At 45.6% G+C, this 20,227-nt stretch overlaps 2 protein-coding genes across 3 annotated transcripts in view; one reads left to right on the top strand and one right to left on the bottom strand.

The window, feature by feature from the left end:
• TSNAXIP1 (translin associated factor X interacting protein 1) overlaps nucleotides 1-20,227 on the top strand; it is a gene marked incomplete at its 3' end in the record, with an annotated part of 102,981 nt that overhangs the window by 40,106 nt on the left and 42,648 nt on the right. The gene's annotated exons all lie outside the window — the stretch shown is intronic.
• RANBP10 (RAN binding protein 10) overlaps nucleotides 1-20,227 on the bottom strand; it is a gene marked incomplete at both ends in the record, with an annotated part of 78,856 nt that overhangs the window by 34,875 nt on the left and 23,754 nt on the right. For both annotated transcript variants that reach the window (XM_080704498.1, XM_080704499.1), the window contains one exon: nucleotides 14,723-14,775. In XM_080704498.1, the coding sequence (XP_080560624.1) occupies nucleotides 14,723-14,775 (53 nt within the window). The remainder of the gene's footprint in view (nucleotides 1-14,722; nucleotides 14,776-20,227) is intronic.

Genomic DNA, 20,227 nt, shown 5'->3' with positions numbered 1-20,227 from the left:
TAGCCAGACATGCTGGCATATGCCTGTAATGCTAAATACTTGGGAGGCTGAGGCAGAAAGATCACAAATTCAAGGCCAGACTAAGCAACTTTGATAGACACTGTCTCAAATTTAAAAAAATAAACCAGGTGTGAGCCAGGCATGGTGGCACACACTTGTAATCCCAGTACTTGAGAGGCTGAGACAGGAGGATCACAGGTTTAAAGCCAGCCTCGACAATTTAGCACGGCCCTCCACAACTTAGTGAGACCTTGTTTTTCCAAATAAGAAATAAAATCAGGCTGGTGGTTTAGCCTGGAGGTAAAACGCCTCTGGGTTCAATCCCTGGTGCCACAAAAAAAAAAAAAAAAAAAAAAAAACCAACCAGGTGTGCTGGCGCGTGCCTGTATCCCCAGTACTTGGAGGTGGAGACAGGAGGATTGCAGGGTTTTTTTTTTTTTTTTTTGGTGGTACTGGGGTTCCTGGAAGCCCTTCTACCTCCGGGCTACACTCCCAGACCTATTTTTACATTTTTATTTGGAAACAGGGTCTCCTAAGCCAGCACGTGCGGCTGGCTTCGAACCTGCACGATCCTCCTGTCTCTGCCTCCCAAGCGCGGGGATACAAGCGTGTGCCACCACGCCCAGCCAGGATCGCAGGTTTGAGGCCAGCCTCAGCAACTTAATGAGACCGTCAGAAACTTAGTGAGACCCTGTTCCAAAATAAAAAAAAATAAAGAAAGGTGGGGGTATTGTTCAGAGATAGAATGCCCCTGGGTTCAAGCCCCAGTACCGAAAAAAATTCAATTAATTAATTAAAAATAAAATAAGAGCAGGGTGTGGTGGTACACACTTGTAATACCAGCATTTGGGAGGCTGAGACAGGAGGATTGCAGTTCATAGCCTCAGCTACTTAGTGAGGTCCTCTGCAACTCAATGAGATCCTGTTGCAAAATAAGGAATAAAAATAGGGCTGGAGCTGGGCATGGTGGTGCACGCCTATAATCCCAGTATTTGGGAGGCTGAGACCGGAGGATCGTGGTTCACGGACAGCCTCAGCTACTTAGTGAGGCCCTCTGCAACTCAGTGAGACCTGGTTTCAAAAATAAAAAGAATAAAAAATAGGGCAGGGGGTGTAGCTTGGAGGTCAAATGCCCTTGGGTTCCATCCCCAGACCTGAAAAAAAAAAAAAAAAAATAGGGCTGGGAATGTAACTCAGAGGTATAATGCCCCTGAATTCCACCCCAGTACTTCAAAAACAAATAAATAAAATGAAATAAAAAGGGCTAGAGCCAGGCATGGTGGCGCTTATAATCCAGCATTCGGGAGGCTGAGACAGGAGGATCACAGTTCATGGATAGCCTCAGCTACTTAGTGAGACCCTGTTTCAAAATAAAGAATAAAAAATAGGGCTGGGGGTATAGCTCGGAGGTAGAATGCCCCTGGATTCCATCCCCAGTGCTGGAAAAAAAAATCATAATAAAATAAAAAATAAAATACAAAGGGGTGGGGATGTAGCTCAGCGACAGAGTGTCCCTTGGTTCAATCCCAATAATGAAAAAATTTAAACAAATTAATACAAAAATAAAATATAGTTACTTTCTTTTTCAGATAGAAAAAAATAACCTTTTCCAATGGTACCAATAGCTAATATTTATGCACCCCCTTTTTTGTGTCAGGTTTTAAACACTTTATAGCAATTTTTAAACACTTTACAACAATTAACTCATTCATTTTGTTTTTGGTGGTACTAGGGATGGAACCCAGAGGCTTTCTACCTCCAGGTTACACTCCCAAACCTATTTTATATTTTATTTGGAAACAGGGTTTCACTAAATTGCCGAGAACCTCACTAAGTAGGTGAGGCTGGCTTCGGACCTGTGCGATTTTCCTGTCCCAGCCTCCCAAGTCATGCCCCACCACGCTGGCTTAACTCATTAATTCTCAAAAGCATTCTCAGTAGGAGTTATATGCTAATGTCACTTGTACTTTATGGATGGGAAAAGAAAAGCAGGAGCAGTCAGGTAACTGTTCCAGGTAACACAGCTGTCAGGATGCAAATGGAGACCATGTGGCTCTAGAGTCCATGTCCTCCACTGAGCCAGCCACAAGCCCAGGTCTTTCCCTCATGACCAAACGTGAGCCCGCTTTTGGTTCAACGGCACTGTGCCATACATTAAAAAAGGGGTGGTCACTCCTACAGGGAGAAGGTGGTGGAGGAGCCCCATGCACAACTGGCGCCACAATGGTTCAGGCAGTGGGATAGGCTGAGCTCCAAATGAAGGCTTCTCCAAGCTGAAGGCAGGCTGCAAGCCAACAAGACCTGGCTCAGGACTGGCTCCAGAACTGCAGCTGGCTGCCTGGAACCCATCACATGGCAGCAAAGCACAGCAAAATGCAGGAACAGCTTCCTCCCAAAGCCAAGTGCATCACACCAGGCAGTGGCTCCCTCGGGGGAGCAGTGATGGAAGATGTGGGTCAGGTCTGGAGGAGCTCGCTATCCAGTAAACGGAAAAGGGTTATGTAAGGCAAGGTGGCAAACGCCTTCCTCACAGAGATACGGTCAGAGCTGAAGGGTTCTGACAAGGCTGTACTGGGGGCCCAGAAGGAAGGGCACCTGTCAGGGCAAGAATAGCACCTGCCAAGTGGCAGAGTGGGGCATGCCGGCTGCATGCTGGTGGGCAGCACGTGCAGTGGCAGAGGCGCCCAAGGTTGAGGCCGAGCCAGCCGTTGATGGTGTCCTCTAGGTAGAGGAGTCAGAGGCCCAAAGCAGGTAAGAGGCACCGTGCAGAGTGGAGAGCAGAGGACGGAGGCGGACACGTGAATCAGGAGGCCATGAAAGCGGCCCAGTAGAGGCCATCGCAGCAGAGATAGGAAAGGGGGCCTCACCGTGGGATGAGGGAGGGAGAGGGCAAGATTACTCTGCAGAGCCCTCTTAGGGCCAAAGGACAATGCTGTCAGCAGAGATAAGGAACACATTAGGATCTGGTCTTTACTAAAAAAGAAACCAATTTGGGACAAGTGGATTCACTGTCTTCTAAACCATAAGCCAAGAACTAAGGTTCCTGGAAGGGTGATCTGCTCAAAGGTAGAGTGGAACCAGAGGAGCAAGAATCCCTGGCTGCCCCCGCACTGCCCTTTCAGGACCTGGCCAAGCCCAGCCAGCCACTCACAGGCCACACAAGAGTCCTCTGGGTCCATACCCGCTTCACTCAACCACCATGCATTCGAATCAGGAACTAGACCCAGAAGGACCAGAGCAATGAGTAGCCGGGGAAAGAAAGGAGTCAGATGGTCCTCTACACAGTGGAGATGCACATGCCTCAGAAAAAGGGGCAGAGGCTCTCCTGCCAGTTTGGCATTAGTTCTGATTGGTTCCAAACACTCAACCAGGTCCACAGAAAAAGTGGCTTAGTTCCGTACCTGGGTCCTTCTTCCCTCACAATTTCTTTTCCAGCGGCAGAAGACCTAGTGCTTCTCAACAGCAGCAGCGGGCAGGCTGAGGCTGGACTTCCTAAGTTAACCTCTTTCCTTGGACCGACTCAGACAAGGGCTGCTCAACGCATGCTCTTCCACTTGCTCCTAATGCACTAAGATTCAGCTTCAAAATGGCCATCATACAGGTGGTGGTACACACCTGTAATCCCAGTGCTTGGGAGCCTGAGAGAGGAGGATTGCAGGTTCAAAGCCAACCTCAGCAATTTAGCAAGGCTTGTGGTGGTTCCAAGCTCTCCATGGAGAGAGTAACTGCCTGGTGACAATCCTGAAGAACTGTCTGTTCTCCAGAAGTTCATCAGCACAGGAGCCTTCTTAGACCTGCCAATGCTGCTGTTCCCAACTAAAGCCCAATGCAGAGAAGACACACCTCCAAGGAGGTGGGACCTGCCCTGACAACTTCCCTGCAACACTGAAGGACCACCCCACAGGGATAGCCCCTGGGCCTCCTTGGCTCAGGATCAATGGTGATCCCTTCCATTCTAATAGCCTCTTCCAGGATGAAAGAGCATTGCTTACCATCACTTAGAATTAATACTGAAGCAGCAGTCTGATACTTACTCATCCCCACCCAGCAATCCAGGCTGGCTTCGAGGACAGGAAGAGGGGGCCTTCCCAGGCACTTGATTCACACGACCAGCCAGAGGGCCCAGGGCACGCCTCACATCTCAGTTCTCAAACTTGCTCAGTTCTTATACTTGCCTATGGCTTCTCAGGGGTACCTGGACATCCACGCCCCTCCTCAGAGAGGACTAAGCCCCCCTCCCTCTGTGCTGAGTGTAATCCACATACCCAACCCCAGGTGACCTGCAGTCAAGCATACAAAGGCTCTTGCCATCTGCTGGGGACCAGACTGCCTGGAACGAAGTATCCTAGAAAAGGGCTGCCTTGCCAGGCGTGCTGGTGCACACCTACGATCCCAGTTCTGGGGAGGCTAAGAAAGGAGGTTCAAAGGTTCAAAGCCAGCCTCTGTGACTTAGTGAAACCCTGCTTCCATATAAAATAGGGCTGGAGTGCAGCTAGGAGGTAGAATGTCCCTGAATTCAATCTCCAGGAACACACACACACACACACACACACACACACACACACACACACGCGCGCACGCTGCCTCCTCAATTCGGCTGGCCCATACCCCCTAGGCAGGGGCACTTGCCCCACACTCAGCAATTGCTGCTCCCTATCTTGCTGTTTCCCACCATAGTTCCCCTCTTCTTTTTGACAGAACTAGGGACTAAACCCAGGGGCATTCTACCTCTAAGCTATACTTCCAGCCCTATTTTTATTTTTTTAAAAAACATATATTTATTTATTTATTTATTTATTTATTTATTTTGGTGGTACTGGGGGTGGAACCCAGAGGCTTTCTATCTCCGGGCTATACTCCCAGACCTCTTTTATATTTTATTTGGAAACAGGGTCTCACTAAGTTTCTGAAAGCCTCACTAAGTAACCGAGGCTGGCTTCGAACCTGTGTGATCCTCCTGTCTCAGCCTCCCAAGTGCGGGGATTACAAGCGTGCGCCACCATGCCCGGCTTTTTATTTTTTATTTTGAAACAGAGTCTCCTAAGCAGAAGACCTCACTAAGTAGCTGAGGCTGGCTGCGAACCTGTGATCCTCCTGTCGCAGCCTCCCAAGTACTGGGATTACAAGCATGCTCCACCACACCCGGCCTCATTTCTTTTAAACAGTCTACATCTCTGGTTCAACTTATTTTCAATAAGTGAGCAAAGATCATTCAAGGGGAAAAAATAATCTTTTGAAAAATAACGCTGTGATAACTAAGACACCCAAAAGTAAACAAAGTGGGATGCTGTCCTCAAACCATTTGTAAAAAGAGACTCAAAACAAAATGAAGATAGGAATATAAGATCTAAAACTATAAAACATTTGGAAGAAAGCATAGGAGTAAATCTTTATGACCTTTGATATAGAAAAGGATTCTTGTGGGGGGGGGGGTACTGGGGATTGAACCCAGAGGTGTTCTACCTCTGAGCTACACCCCCAGCCCTATTTATTATTTTTTATTTTTTATTTTGAAACAGGGTCTCACTGAGTTGCAAAGGGCCTCACTAAGTAGCTGAGGCTGTCCGCGAACCGTGATCCTCCTGTCTCAGTCTCCCCGATGCTGGGATTACAAGCGGGCAAAACCATGTCCGGCCACAGAAAAGGATTCTTTGACAAGATAACAAAAGCATGAGCAAGAACGACAACAACAAAAAAAACAATAATAAACTGAACTTCATCAAAATTTAAGTTTTTTCAGCCAGGCATAGTAGCAGACACATGTAATTCCAGTACTTGGGAGGCTAAGACAGGAGAATCACAGGTTCAAGGACAGCCTCAGCAAATATTGAGGCTTTCAGATGTCGGGCGTGGTGGCGCATCCTTGTAATCCCAGCATTTGGGAGGCCAAGACCCGAGGATCACGGACAGCCTCAGCTAAATAGTGAGGCCCTCTGCAACTCAGTGAGACCTGGTCTCAAAATAAAGAATAGAAAATAGGGCAGGGGTTGTTTCCCGGAGATCGAATGCCCCTGGGTTCTATTCCCAGACCCGCAAAAAACAAAAACAAACAAACAAAAAAATATTGAGACTTTCAGCAACTTAGTGAGACCCTGTTTCACAATAAAAATAAAAAAATAAAAAATAAATAAACCGGGTATGCCCAGCATTTGGGAGGCTAAGACAGGAGGATGGCGGTTCACAGACAGCCTCAGCTACTTAGTGAGGCCCTTTGCAACTCAGTGAGACCCTGTTTCAACAAAAATAATTTTAAAAAGGACTGGGGGTGTAGCTCTAAGGTAGAATGCCCTGGGTTTCAACCCCAGTACCGCAAAATAAATAATTTTTAAAAATTTTAAAAATAAGCCGGGCGTGGTGGCGCACGCTTATAATCCCCGTGCTTAGGAGGCAGAGACAGGAGGATCACACAGGTTCGAAGCCAGCCCCGTGCGCTGGCTTAGGAGACCCTGTTTCCAAATTTAAAAAAAATGTAAAAATAGGTCTGGGAGTGTAGCCCGGAGGTAGAAGGGCTTCCAGGAACCCCAGTACCACCAAAAAATAAATATATTTTTTTAAATAATAATAGCCGGGTGTGGTGGTGCACACTTGTAATCCCAGCATTCGGGAGGCTGAAACCAGAGGATCACGATTCGATGACAGCTTCAGCTACTTAGTGAGGCTCACCGCAATTTAGTTTCAAAAACTTTATTTCAAAAACCTATTTTGAAATAAAAAAAATAAAACAGGGCTGGGGGTGCAGCTCAGAGGTGGAGTTCCCCTGGATTCAGTCCCCAGTACCACATTTACACACAAAAAATGTTAGCCAGGCTTGGTGGTACATGCCTGTAATCCTAGTTACTCATGGGGCTGAGGCAGGAGAATTTCAAGTTCAGGGAACCCTTGGCCACTTAGGGGCGTCCTGCTTAAAAATAAAAATATATAACAGGCTGGGAATGTAGCTTAGTGGTAGAACATGCCCATGTTCAATCCTCAATACAAATAAAGAAATGAATTAATTAAAGGGCTGGGAGAATATAACTAAATGATAGAATGTTTTCCTGGCATTCAGAGTCCCTGAGTTATTGGATCCCCAGCAGCACACATGCATGCACATACCCTCCAAATTGCCATGATGGGTTCACTGGTAAATTTTTCTACACTTGCAAATAGAAAATAATCTACATAAACAGCCATCAAAATAAGGAACCCAGCCAGACATGGTGATGAACACTGGTAATCTCAGGACTTGGGAGGCTGAGACAGGAGGATCACAGGTTTGAAGACAGCCTCAGCAAGTAATGAGACTCTTAGCAACCTAGTGACTGTTTCTAAATAAAAATAAAATAGGGCTAGCTGTGTAGCTTGGAGGTAGAATGCCCCTAAATGTAATCACTGTCACGAAAATTTAAAAACAGAGCCCCTTTCCAACGATCTAGTAAGATTCTTCTCAAACAGTTACTTCAATTTACACCCATAAAGTATTCAACCCTCTTCTTTTTCCCCCTTCTCCCACTATGGAGCTGGGAACTGCACCCAAGACCTCACTCCTGAGCTACATCTTCAGCCCTCAAGCACTTCTGATGAAATGTTTCCAGTTAAAAACTGTGTGCATGAGTGGGAGAGGGATACTGAGGACTGAACCCACAGAGGCATTACCTCTGAGGAACACTCACAACTCTTTTTATTTTGAAACAAGGTCTTGCTAAGTTACCACTTGCTAGCCTCAAACCTACAACTGGCTAAGACTCCCTTTTCTTACTCTAAAATATTTAACTGGAGGCTGAGTGTAGTGGTGCACACTTGTAATCCCATATTTGGGAAGCTGAGACAGGAGGATCGCAGGTTCGAGGCCAGCCTCAGCAACCTCCTGTTGCCCTCTACAACTTAGTGAGACCCTGTTTCAAAACAAAAAATAAAATAGGCTGGGGATGCAGCTCAGAGATAGAATGCTTCTATATTCAATCTCCAGTACACCCCCAACCTCGCCATACACACAAATTACCTGGAGCTGGATGCAATGGTGTACACCTGTAATCCCACTATACTTGGGAGGCTGAGACAGGAGAACTGCTTTTTCTTTTTGCAGAACTAGGGGTGTTGCTCAGAGGTAGAATGCCCCTGGGTTCAATCCCCAGTAACAAATAAATAACAAAAGGTATTTCCGCTTCAAAACACTAGCAAGAGAAGAAATGTCTTGATCCTGTTCAACTCATACTGTCATTAAGATCAGCAGAATAATTTAGGACCAAAAAACTTTGTTGTTGTTGTTGTAGTTCTGGGAATTTGAACTCGGGACCACTCTGCCTCAGAGCTATACCCAGCTATATTTTTAAATTATCTTAATTAATTAATATAGCAGCACTAGGGATGAAACCCAGGGCTATTCTACCTCTGAGATATACCCCCGGCCCTATTTTTTATTCTTTATTTTGAAACAAGGTCTCACTAAATTATGGAGGGCTTCACTAAGTAGCCTAGGCTGTCTGCGAACCTGTAATCCTCTTGTTTCAGCCTCCCAAGTGCTGGGATTACAAGCATGTGCCACCACACCTGGCTAGAAATTTTATTTATTTATTTGTTTGCCCTACTGGGAATGGAACCCAGGGGCATTCTACCTCTGAGCTATACCCCTACTTCTATTTTTTATTCTTTATTTTGAAACAGGGTCTCACTGAATTGCAAAGGGCCTCACTAAGTAGCTGAGGCTGTCCACAAACTGCGATCCTCCTGTCTCAGCCTCCCAAATGCAGGGATTACAAGCATGTGCCACCATGCCTGGCCTATTTATTTATTTATTGGTGGTACTGGGGATTGAATCCAGGCACATTCTACCTCTGAGCCACACCCCCAGCCCTAGTTTTTATTATTTATTTTTATTTTATTTTATTTTTTTGCAGGTCTGGGGATGTAACCCAGAGGCATTCGACCTCCAACCTACACCCCCTGCCCTATTTTTTATTCTTCTTTTTGAAACAGAGTCTCACTAAGTTGTGGAAGGCCTCACTGAGTAGCTGAGGCTGGCCATGAACCATGATCTTCCGGTCTTAAGTCTTCCCAATGGTGGGATTATAAACGTGCGCCACCACACCCGGCTATTCTTTTTTTTGAAACAGAGTCTCACAAAGTTGTAGAGGGCCTCACTAAGTATATGAGGCTGGCTGCAAACCTGTGATCATCCTGTCTCAGCCTCCCAAGGACTGAGATTACAAGTGTATGCCACCATGCCTGGCCTAGAAATTTATTTATATAAAGCATAATGTAAAACTTGAAAAAAATGAACAGATGTTTGCATTTTTGGCTTGAAAGACTAATTTTTCAGTAAGGCTGGGGTTTCCCATGCTAACACATAGATTTTGTGCAATGTGTCATCAATCTGAAATGCCCCTAGGACATTTTGGAACACTTGATAAATAAATGTCTGGTTGTTAGGAACATGAGAAAAGCAGGCACCCTGCTAGTGGCATGAAAAAATGGTCTAGTCTAGCAAAACAAAAGAGCTCAGACATCTTAAGTATATTAAAACTTTAAATTGGGTGTGGTGGCCCATGCTTATAGTCCCAATAGTTAGGAGGCTGAGACAGGAGGATTAAAGGTTCAAGCCTAGTCTTAGCAAGATCCTGCTTCAAATAAGGGGCGAGGAGGCCGGGCACACTTGTAATTCCAGGTTGGGGTGTAGCTCGGAGGTAGAATGCCCCTGGGTTCCATCCCCAGTACCGCAAGAAAAAAAGGTGGGGGAGGAGCCTGAAGATGCAGCTCAGAGGTAGAATGGCCCTGAGCTTAATCCCAGTACCACACACACTCAAAAAAAACTAACTAATATCCATCTGGGCAGGGTGGCGTATGCTTGGGAAGCTGAGACAGGAGGATCACAGGTTCACAGACAGCCTCAGCTACTTAGGGAGGCCCTCCACAGCTTAGTGAAATTTTGTTTAAAAATAAAGAATAAAAAATAGGTCTTGGGGTATATATAGCTCAGAGGTAGAATGTCCCTGGGTTTAATCCCCCGTACCGCCCCCCCCAAAAAAAAAGAAAAAAAAAAAAAAAAAGAAACAACTAATATCCATTTTAAATAATTCCAGAAGCAAACAACCAGTTTGCACAAAGATCATACAAAACGGCTACATCTGGACCTGCTGATGGTGACCAAACACAGAAGCAAGAGTGTGTATGCCAACTATCTCTGCATACACTTTCTCAGGGGTATTATTCAAAGCCCCCTGTGCAAATGGGGACAAATGGAATTCTAACCTACAGATAACTGAAGCACCCACAGGTAGCTTGCAAAATAACTAACCCTCAAATATTTCATCTAAATTTAATACCAAACTGAACGTGGTGGGAACGCTTGTAATTCCAGCATTTGGAATAACAATGCTGAGACAGGGGGATCGCGGTTCACGGACAGCCTCAGCTACTTAGTGAGGCCCTTTGCAAGTCAGTGAGACCCTGTTTCAAACAAAATAAAGAATAAAAAAAAAAAAGAATAAAAAAATAGCTCAGAGGTTGAATGCCCCTGGGTTCCATCCCTGGTACAAAAAAAAAATAAAAATTCTGGACTCAGCTGAGGCTAGCACCACTCCCCTCCCACCAATCACAAATCCAAATAATCAAATTAGCCTTCACCTCAACCAAGAAATCAGAAACAGCTGGCAGAAGTTTAAGCCGTTATTATCTTCCATCCCATCTTCCCACTGAAATACCTACAGGTCTGTAGATAAATGATGCTTTCAGTTTTAGAGAATGTATGATCATAAAATAAATAATAATCACAGAAAAATATGAAGTATCGAAGAGGATTCCGATCCTCCAAACCCAGCACAGGGAGGAACAGTGATAGGTCTGCCACCACTCCTGAGACGGTGCCTCCATCCCATCTCCACATCTATCCTGAGCTAAATCTGCCTGGACATTCGGCTAGCCCTATATCCTGGGAAAGCCAGGGGCATCCATCCTTCCCAGGGAGAAGCGCTATCCAAATGCAGTCTGACTCCTACTTTCCACCTTATGGAATAGTCAGGGAGAGATCAGATATGGCAGGAAGAAACACCCAAAGGAGCTGGCAGGAGGTGTGAAAATGAAGGTTAAGTGCAAGCCCCTTTCCCTTGTCACAAAACTCACCAGGAGGAGGGAGAAATGCTGACTCACCTGGTGTGTTAGTGTGGGAACAACACATCACCCAATGTGTCCCAGCTCCTTCTCCCCACAGCCCCAACTCTGCCTAGGTTCAGTCTGACTTCACAAGAACTCAAAATGGATTTTCACACTGCTAAATTTTACACTAGCAATGTGAAAGGCATGGCCAGTGTCAGGACTGAGACCAGCCCAGAGGGGTTAAAAGTCTGATCTTGTGAAAAAGAAAACACACTGGCTCTACACGGCCCCATCTCAGGGCTGACTCAGGGGACCCCAGGGGGACCCTGAGTATCTTCCACATCACCTTTTTTCACTTTTTTTTGGGGGGGTCAGTACTAGGGATTGAACTCAGGTGCATTCTACCTCTGATCTACACCACTAGCCCTATTTTTTATTCTTTTTTTTTTGGGGGGGGGTATTGGAGATTGAACCCAGGGGGATTCTACCTCTGAGCTATAACCCCAGCCCTAGTTTTTATTTTTTATTCTGATTCAAGGTCTCACTAAGTTGTAGAGGGCTTCAGCTGAGGTTGGCCACGAACCTGCGATCCTGCTGCCTCAGCCTCCCAAATAGCTGGGCAGGGTGGCACACACCTGTAATCACAGTACTTGGGAGGTTGAGACAAGAGCATCACAGGTTCCCCGGGCGTAGTATCCCACGCTTATAATCCCCGCGCTTGGGAGGTGGAGACAGGAGGATCATGCAGGTTCGAAGCCAGCCGTGCTGGAGTAAGAGACCCTGTTTCCAAATAAAAAATATAAAAGATAGGTCTGGGAGTATAGCCCCGGAGGTAGACGGGCTTCCAGGAACCCCAGTACCACAAAAGAAAAAAAAAAAAAGAAAAAAGCCGGGCATGGTGGCACACGCTTGTAATCCCTGCGCTTGGAAGGTGGAGACAGGAGGATCACACAGGTTCGAAGCCGGCCTCAGCTACTTAGTGAGGCTCTCAGCAACTTAGTGAGACCCTGTTTCCAAATAAAATATAAAATAGGTCTGGGAGTATAGCCCAGAGGTAGAAAGCCCCTGGGTTCCACCCCAGTACCACCAAAAAAAAAAAAAAAAGAAAAAGAGCCGGGCATTGTGGTACACACTTGTAATCCCTGCATTCAGGAGGCTGAGACCAGAGGATCATGGTTCGCCGACAGCCTCAGCTACTTAGTGAAGCTCTTCGCAATTCAGTGAGACCCTGTTTCAAAATAAAGAATAAAAAATTGGGCAGGGGGTGTAGCTCAGAGGTCAAATGCCCCTGGGTTCCATCCCTAGACCCACAAAAAAAAAAAAAAAGATTATCAGACATTTATTTAATCACTATTTGAGTTGCTAAAACTGTCATAAAATAACAGACTATAAACCAGGCGTGGTGGCGCACACTTGTAATCCCAGCATTTGGGAGGCTGAGACCGGAGGGTCACAGTTGGCGGACAGCCTCAGCTACTTAGTGAGGCCCTCCACAACTTAGTGAGAGCCTGTTTCAAAATAAAAAAAGATTAAAAAATTGGGCAGGGGTTGTAGCTCAGAGGTCCAATGCCTCTGGGTCCATCCCAGACCCGCAAAAAAAAAAAAAAGAAAACCACACTAAATAATTGTTATTCATATATTATGCCATAAAAGCCTCTTTTTTCCACTACCAAAGCAGTGCAAAAAGTTCAATGCATGCACTGAAAGCAAGAAAAACATCTTATATAACAGAGCATGTTAACACACAATATAAAGAGGTCAAAAATGCCACACAGGAGCCAGGCGGGGTGGCGCACACTTGTAATCCCCATGCTTGGGAGGCTGAGACAGGAGGATTGCACAGGTACGAAGCCAGCCTCAGCATCTTAGTGAAGCTCTCAACAACTTAGTGAGACCCTGTTTCCAAATAAAATATAAAATAGGTCTGGAGGTATAGCCCAGAGGTAGAAGGCCCCTGGGTTCCTTTCCCAGTAAAACACACACACACACACACACACACACACACACACACACACACACACAATGTCACACATTTTGATTAGTAGCAAAAGACCAGTTTTCACTCAGATCAAAGCAAAATTCAACAATTAGTTGAATTCTAAGCAAGCCTAGATTGCCAGGATTTGAAATCAGTCCATTATAGACAAATCTGTGACTTTTATGTGTGTGTGTGTGTGTCTGGTACTGGGGGGGTGGAACCCAAGGGCTTTCTACCTCCGGGATATACCCTCCGCTCTATTTTATAATTTATTTGGAAACAAGGTCTCACTAAATCCTGAGAGCCTCACTAGGTAGTTGAGACTGGCTTCGAACCTGTGCAATCCTCCTGTCTCAGCCTCCCAAGCGCTGGGATTACAAGCGTGTGCCACCTCACCTGGCTATCTGTGACATATTCAAACATAAATTAGGCCAGGTGCGTTGTGCACACCTGTAATTTTAATATTTTGGAGGGTGGGACAGGAGGAGCACACAGTTTTAGCAATGCCAGCCTCAACAATTTAGCAATTCTCTCAGCAACTTAGCAAGACCCTGTTTCCAAAAAATAAAAAATAAAACAACTAAAATAGGGCTGGTGTAGCTCAATGTTAGAATGCCCTGGTTTCAATCTCCGGTACCACAGAAAAAAAGAAAGGCAAGAAGAGACATAAAATTGAAGTGTTATTCTTCCTTTGGAGAAAGCCAGCTGCCTTCTCTGTGTCACAGATAACAAAGAGTAGAGGGCCAAGGAAATTATAAGGACTCGGCCTTCTTGGTGGTGTCAGAGCAGTTCACAACATGTCACTTCTGCCACTCAAGGGGTAAACAAACTTAGGAGCATCATCTGGAATCTATCAGCTCATGGAAGAGGCTTCTGCTCCTCAGCTGTGCCCAGCCCAGGACTAGGCATGAGCCACTGGGCAGAAACAACTGAAAGGATACAAGAACCATTTGTAGGGCAGCAATCCAGTAATCCACGGCTTCCATCAACCCAGAGTTACAAAACAGTATCTTTTTTTGTTTGTTTGTTTTTTGGTAGTACCAGGGGTTGATCCCAGGGACATTCTACCTCCAAACTGCATTGCCAAACCTATTTTTATTTTTTGTTTTGAAACAGGGTCTTGATAAATTGCTGAGAGCCTCGCTAAGGTGCTGAGGCTGGTTTCAATTCTGCAATCTTCCTGTCTCAGCCTCCCAAGTACTGGAATGTGCCACTCTGCCTGGCAAACTCAGACATGTTAACTGTATCTCCTATTTATTCAAAAATCACCTCAACTATGTTCCACGTGGGAAGCCACTTCAAGACTTTGATCTTTACATGGTGAAGTAACAAAGGAGCCAGCTGGCAGTGCATGCCTCCCAGGGCTGGGAGGCAGAGCCAATGGGAGCGAGGGCTACTGAGGCGTATCCTCAATGGAAGCAAGCTCAGGTCACTTAGTTCTGACTGCAAACAGTTCAAATTCCATGAGAGGCAATTACTCGCCAATTAATTTTTGGAACAGACACCCATACCATCCCAACCCATGACCATCTTTCAGGATCCTCTTCCCAGTGGCTTGGCTCAAGAGAGCCAAGGACTTTGATTGCAAACAAAGTCCTCCTAGACTGTGAGCTGGCGCCATGACTCTACTGGATCAGGAATACAAAACAAATGTTCTCTGAGGCAGTGACTCACCAGGAAGTCTGTTCATGTTGACACCTTGAGCTGAGAGTCCTATTCCCATGTACCTTCAAAAAAGCACACACACACACACAATTTTTGGTTATCAAGTGATTAGGCATCTCCCTTCTCAAACATCTCTTTATAAGAGTCAGTAAAAATGAGAAAAGCAATGAACATGGACTCTTTCAGCATACCAATGACTCTTGAGAACCTTTATATTTTGGCTTTCTAATAGAAAGCATCCTAATGCCTACACAGCTGGAAAAAAAGGAGGTACTGCAGGTGTGACCATGGCCCTGGTTTTACCTCCTGGGTAAAGTGACCTCAAATCATGGCTTCCAGTCCCTTGGCCTTTTAGTTCTAGCTAAGGCAAAAAATCTATTCCTAAGACATGTCTAAAGTAAGGTGCTCAATCCTAGGTAGTTATTGTTAAAGCAATGCAAGGCCAAGCCCACAGGAACAAGCCACTCTGCAGCAAGGTCCACAACACAGAATAAGTGCAGCCAGGCTAGATTCTGTACTGGATCAAGACCTCTCACACAGAGCTTCTCCAGGTCTGGCCTCATCTTCTTTGTTTGTTTTTTTGGTGGTGGTACTGGGAATTGAACTTAGGGCCTGTGCATGCCAGGCAAACACTCCATCACTGAGCTACATCCCCAACCCTTCTTATCTTATTTTGAGTCAGTATCTAAGTATCCCAGGCTAGCCTTAAATATGTGATCCTCTTGCCTCAGCCTCACAAATAACTAAGATTACAGCTGTGTGCCACTATGCCTGGCCTTTGTTTTCAGCAGTAGTTGGGGAACAGAGTTAAAGATCAAAGTTGTGACCCTATATACAGCCTATACCTGAAAAGAACTACTTAGCCTTCCCAGAAACACATAAACTGCCTGCCAAAAAGAGACCTGTTTCAAGGACCGTAAGGAAATGAGGCTGTGTGAGTTGGCTGGCAGGAGTCCCGTTAGATCAAAGCCTGCACATATTCCCAGAAAAACAGCAGCCCAAATAATCAGCTTCCTTATATTGCATGGGAGAGGTTGCCAAAAGCTGGTCTCCTTCCCTAAAGTCTCAGCTGACCAAGCAGCAGATGACCCCAACTGCCCTGCAGTCCAGTCAAACATGCACAAGCACAACACAGCCTGGGGTTTCCCTAACTGGGATGATGGCTATTCATCCTGTCCTCTCAGAGGGGCCTGGACCTGTGCCCACCACCACACGTGGTCCCACTTTTGGCATACAGCTTGCTTGCTTGCTTGCTTTTTTTTGTTGTTATTGTTTCGTTTTGTTACTGGGAATATAACCCAGGAGCACAGGAGCATTCTACCTCTGGGCTACATCCCCAGCCCTTTTTTTCTTTTTTTTTTTTTTTTTTTTTTTTTTTTTGTGTGTGTGTTACTGGTGATTGAAACCAGGAGCATTCTACCTTTAAGCTACATCCCAAGACCTACTTTTTATTCTTTATTTTAAAACAAGATCCCACTAAGTTGCAGAGGGCCTCACTAAGTAGCTGAGGCTGGTGCAAACCTGAGATCCTCCTGTCTCAGCTCCCCACATACTGGAATTACAAGCATGTACCACACCTGGCTTTACTGTGTGTGTGTGTGTGTGTGTGTGTGTGTGTGTGTGTGTGTGTGTGTGGTACTGGGGATGGAACCCAGGGGCTTTTCTACCTCTGGGCTATAATCCCAGACATGTTTTGTATACTTTATTAATGAGAAACATGGTCTCAGCAAGTTGCTGAGAGCCTTACTCAGTAGCTGAGGCTGGCTTTGAACCTGTGCGATCCTCCTGTCTTGGCTTCCCAAGCGCTGGGCTGGCTTTACTTTTATTTTCAAACTCAGTTTAGCTAAGTTGTTGAGTTTCTAACTAAATTGTTGAGGTTGTCCTCGAATCTACAATCCTCCTCTCAGATTCTCGAACTGGGATTACAGGCATGCACCACCAAACCTGCCTTGGCAGACCAGTTTCCTGATGCAAAGGGAAGGGCTTGTATTTGGAGCATGTGCTTCCTGAGTGGTCCCTATTTGTACTTAAGCTAGTAAAAAAAAGGGTAGCTCAAGGCCACCCAGGAAGAGTTATGCTTTGCCACCAGCAACAATGCTCCATGGGAAATGGGAACCACCAAGACACCTGTGCTCAAAACACAAGCTGATTAGAGGGCTGAGTTCAATGGAAGAGTGCTTGCCTAGATAGAATGCAGGAGGCCCTGGGTTTGATCTTCAGCATGGCATAAAACAAAATACAGCTGCTTAGGCTTCAGCACAGGAGAAGCCTCTTCTCCCTCCATCATTTAGCCCTCAGTGCCTTCCTGTAAACACTGTGCTCCCCAGCTGGGATGGGGTTTCCTAGCAGATGGCCTGAGAGCCTTCTTACAAACCCCTGTTTCAACTTGAGAACTTGAGTGGAGAAGTTAAAGGCAGAACAGCCAAAAGAATCCAACCTGCACCCAGACTTGGGCGCCATGCCACCTCCAGGTGTCAGTGACACAGGAGCGCAACTTGCATACCCCACTCAGATCAGACCTGAGTCCTGGTGCAGTGGGAACAAGCCCCTGTGCTTCAAACATAAGGTGACACTAAGATTTTCTAAAAGTAGAATGTTTAAGCCGGGAAAGGTAGCGCACGCTTGTAACCCCAGCATTTGGGAGGCTGAGACTAGAGGATCGCGGTTTGCAGACAGCCTCAGCTACTTAGGCCCTTTGCAACTTAGTGAGACCCGGGCTTCAAAATAAAGAATAAAAAATAGGGTAGGGGGTGTGGCTCAGAGGTCAAATGCCCCTGGGTTCCATCCCCAGACCTGCACAAAAAAAAAAAAAAAAAAAAAAGACAGAATGTTTGAAAACTACAAGATGTAAGCTCCTATCTTCTAGCAATTCTTCATGCCCTCAAAAACCAAGACTGATTTTGTCACTGCTATTCAGTATAGTATTGAAGGTTCTAGTCAGATGAACTAGACAAAAAGAAAAAAGAAGAAAGAGAAAGAAAGCACCCAAACTGGGCAAGAAGAAGTTAAAATCTTCTCTGTTCACAGATGACATGGTCTTATATGTACAAAACTCTAAACTCCACCCCCCAATAATCTGCTGGAGCTAATATATTAGCTTACTTAACTCTCACTCGTGGTTTCTATATGCTAAGAAATGACCAACCCTAAATGGAAACTATTTATTTATTTGCAGTACTGGAGATTAAACGCAGGGGAATTCTACCTCTGAGCCACAACTCCAGTCCTACATTTTATTCTTTATTTTGAAACAGGGTCTACTAAATTGCTGATGGCCTAAGTAGCTGAGGCTGGCCTTGAACCTGTGATCCTCTTGTCTCAGCCTCCCAGGTACTGGGATTACAAGCATGTGCCACCACACCTGGCTAAAAAGAAATTAAACAGTTCGATTTATTTTTTATTTTTTACTTTTTTTGCAGGACTGGGGATAGAATCCGGGAGCATTCGACCTCTGAGCTATACCCCCGGCCCTACTTTTTATTCTTTATTTTTGAAATGGGGTCTCACTAAATTATGGAGGACCTCACTAAGTAGCTGAGGCTGTCCTTGAACTACGATCCTCTGGTCTCAGCCTCCCGAATGGTGGGATTACAAGCGTGCGTCACCACAACCAGCAACAATTTTATTATAATAGCATCAAAAAGAGACAGGAGGATCGCAGATTCAAGGCCACCCTCAGCAACTTAGTGAGATGCTCAGCGACCGAGAAAGACTCTCTTTCTTTCTTTCTTCCTTCTTTCTTTTTTTTTTTTTTTTTTTTTTTGGTGCAGTACTGGGATTGGAACCTAGGGGCATTCTACCTCCAAGCGACACCCCTATCCATTTTTTTTTTTAATTCTTCGTTTTGAAACAGAGTCTCACTGAGTTGCAAAGGGCCTCACCAAGTAGCTGAAGCTGGCACAAACCGCCATCCTCCGGTCTCAGCCTCCCAAATGCTGGGATTACAAGCGTGCACCACCATGCCTGGCTGAGATCCTATTTCAAAATGAAAAATAAAAGCCCTAGTACCACACACAAAAAAAGAAAAATATCAAGCCGGGCGTGGTGGCGCACACTTGTAATCCCAGCGCTTGGGAGCTGAGGCAGGAGGATTGCACAGGTTCGAAGCCAGCCTCAGCTACTGAGTGAGGCTCTCAGCAACTCAGTGAGACCCTGTTTCCAAATAAAGTATAAAATAGGTCTGGGAGGATAGCCCAGAGGTAGAAAAGCTCCTGGGTTCTACCCCTAGTACAACCAAAAAAAGAAATAAATAAAAAAGAAATGAAAAATAAAATATGGCTGGGAGTTGTAGCTCAGAGGTAGAATGCCTCTGGGTTCAATCCCTAGTATCAAAAAAAGAAGAAAAAGATACTATCAACATAGTGAAAAGGCAACGTACAAAATGAAAAAAATATGTGCAAATCATGAGTTCATATCTAGAGTTTAAAAAGAACCCCTATAATTCATCAACAACAGAATAACTAACCCAGTTAAAAAAATGGGCAAATGCAGGGCGTGGTGGTGTACGCCTATAATAATCCAAGTACTTAGGAGGCCGAGTTAGAAGGACGGCAAATTCATGGCCCTCCTGTAACTTACTGTGACCCTGTTTCTTTTTTTCTTTTTTCTTTCTTTTTTTTGGAGGTACAAGGGATTGAACCCAGGGGCATTCTACCTATGAGCTACACCCCCCAGCCCTGTTTTCTTTCTTTCTTTTTTTTTTTTTTCCGATACTGGAGATGGAACCCAGGGGCATTCTACCTCTGAGCTACACCCTCTGCCCTGCTTTTTTAAAATTTATTATTTTGAAACAAGGTCTCACTATGTTCCGGAGGACCTAAGTAGCTGAGGCTGTCCGCGAACCGCGATCCAACGTTCTCAGCCTCCCAAATGCTGTGAATTACAAGCGCGCCACCACACCCGGCTTATTCTTTATTTTTGAAACAGGCTCACCAAGTTGCAAGAAGCCTTACTAAGTACCTGAGGCTGACCATGAACTCCAATCCTCCTGTCTCCGCCTCCCAAACGCAGGGATTACAATCATGCGCCACCACAACCAGCTGACACATTCCCTTTTAAAGAGACCCTGATCATCCACACTTTCCACAAAGATCCCTGCGTCAACATGGTACTGGGGACACAGGGGTGGAGGCTGGACTCAGTGCTGCCAGTGTCAAGCCAGGGATGAGCCAGGGAGCCGAGGCTCACAGACTGGAAGAGGAGGGCTCCCAAAGGGAGCAAAAAGGTGAGCTGAGACAGAGGAGAAGAGCGCAAGCCACGCAGAAGCACCAGATATAAAAAGAACAGAACAAAAGCCGGGCGTGGTGGCGCACGCTTGTAATCCCCGCTTGTAATCCCCGTGCTTGGGAGGCAGAGACAGGAGGATCACGCAGGTTCGAAGACAGCCGCGCTGGCTTAGGAGACCCTGTTTCCAAAAATAAAATAGGTCTGGGAGTGTAGCCCGGAGGCAGAAGGGCTTCCAAGAACCCCAGTACCACCAAAAAAGAAAAAAAAGAACAGAGCAAGGGGCCGAGG

The sequence above is a fragment of the Muscardinus avellanarius genome (genome assembly GCF_963383645.1).
Source record: "Muscardinus avellanarius genome assembly, chromosome: 10".
Lineage (NCBI taxonomy): Eukaryota > Metazoa > Chordata > Mammalia > Rodentia > Gliridae > Muscardinus > Muscardinus avellanarius.
The sequence above is the reverse complement of the archived record's forward strand: the minus strand, read 5'-3'. Positions and strand labels throughout refer to the sequence as shown.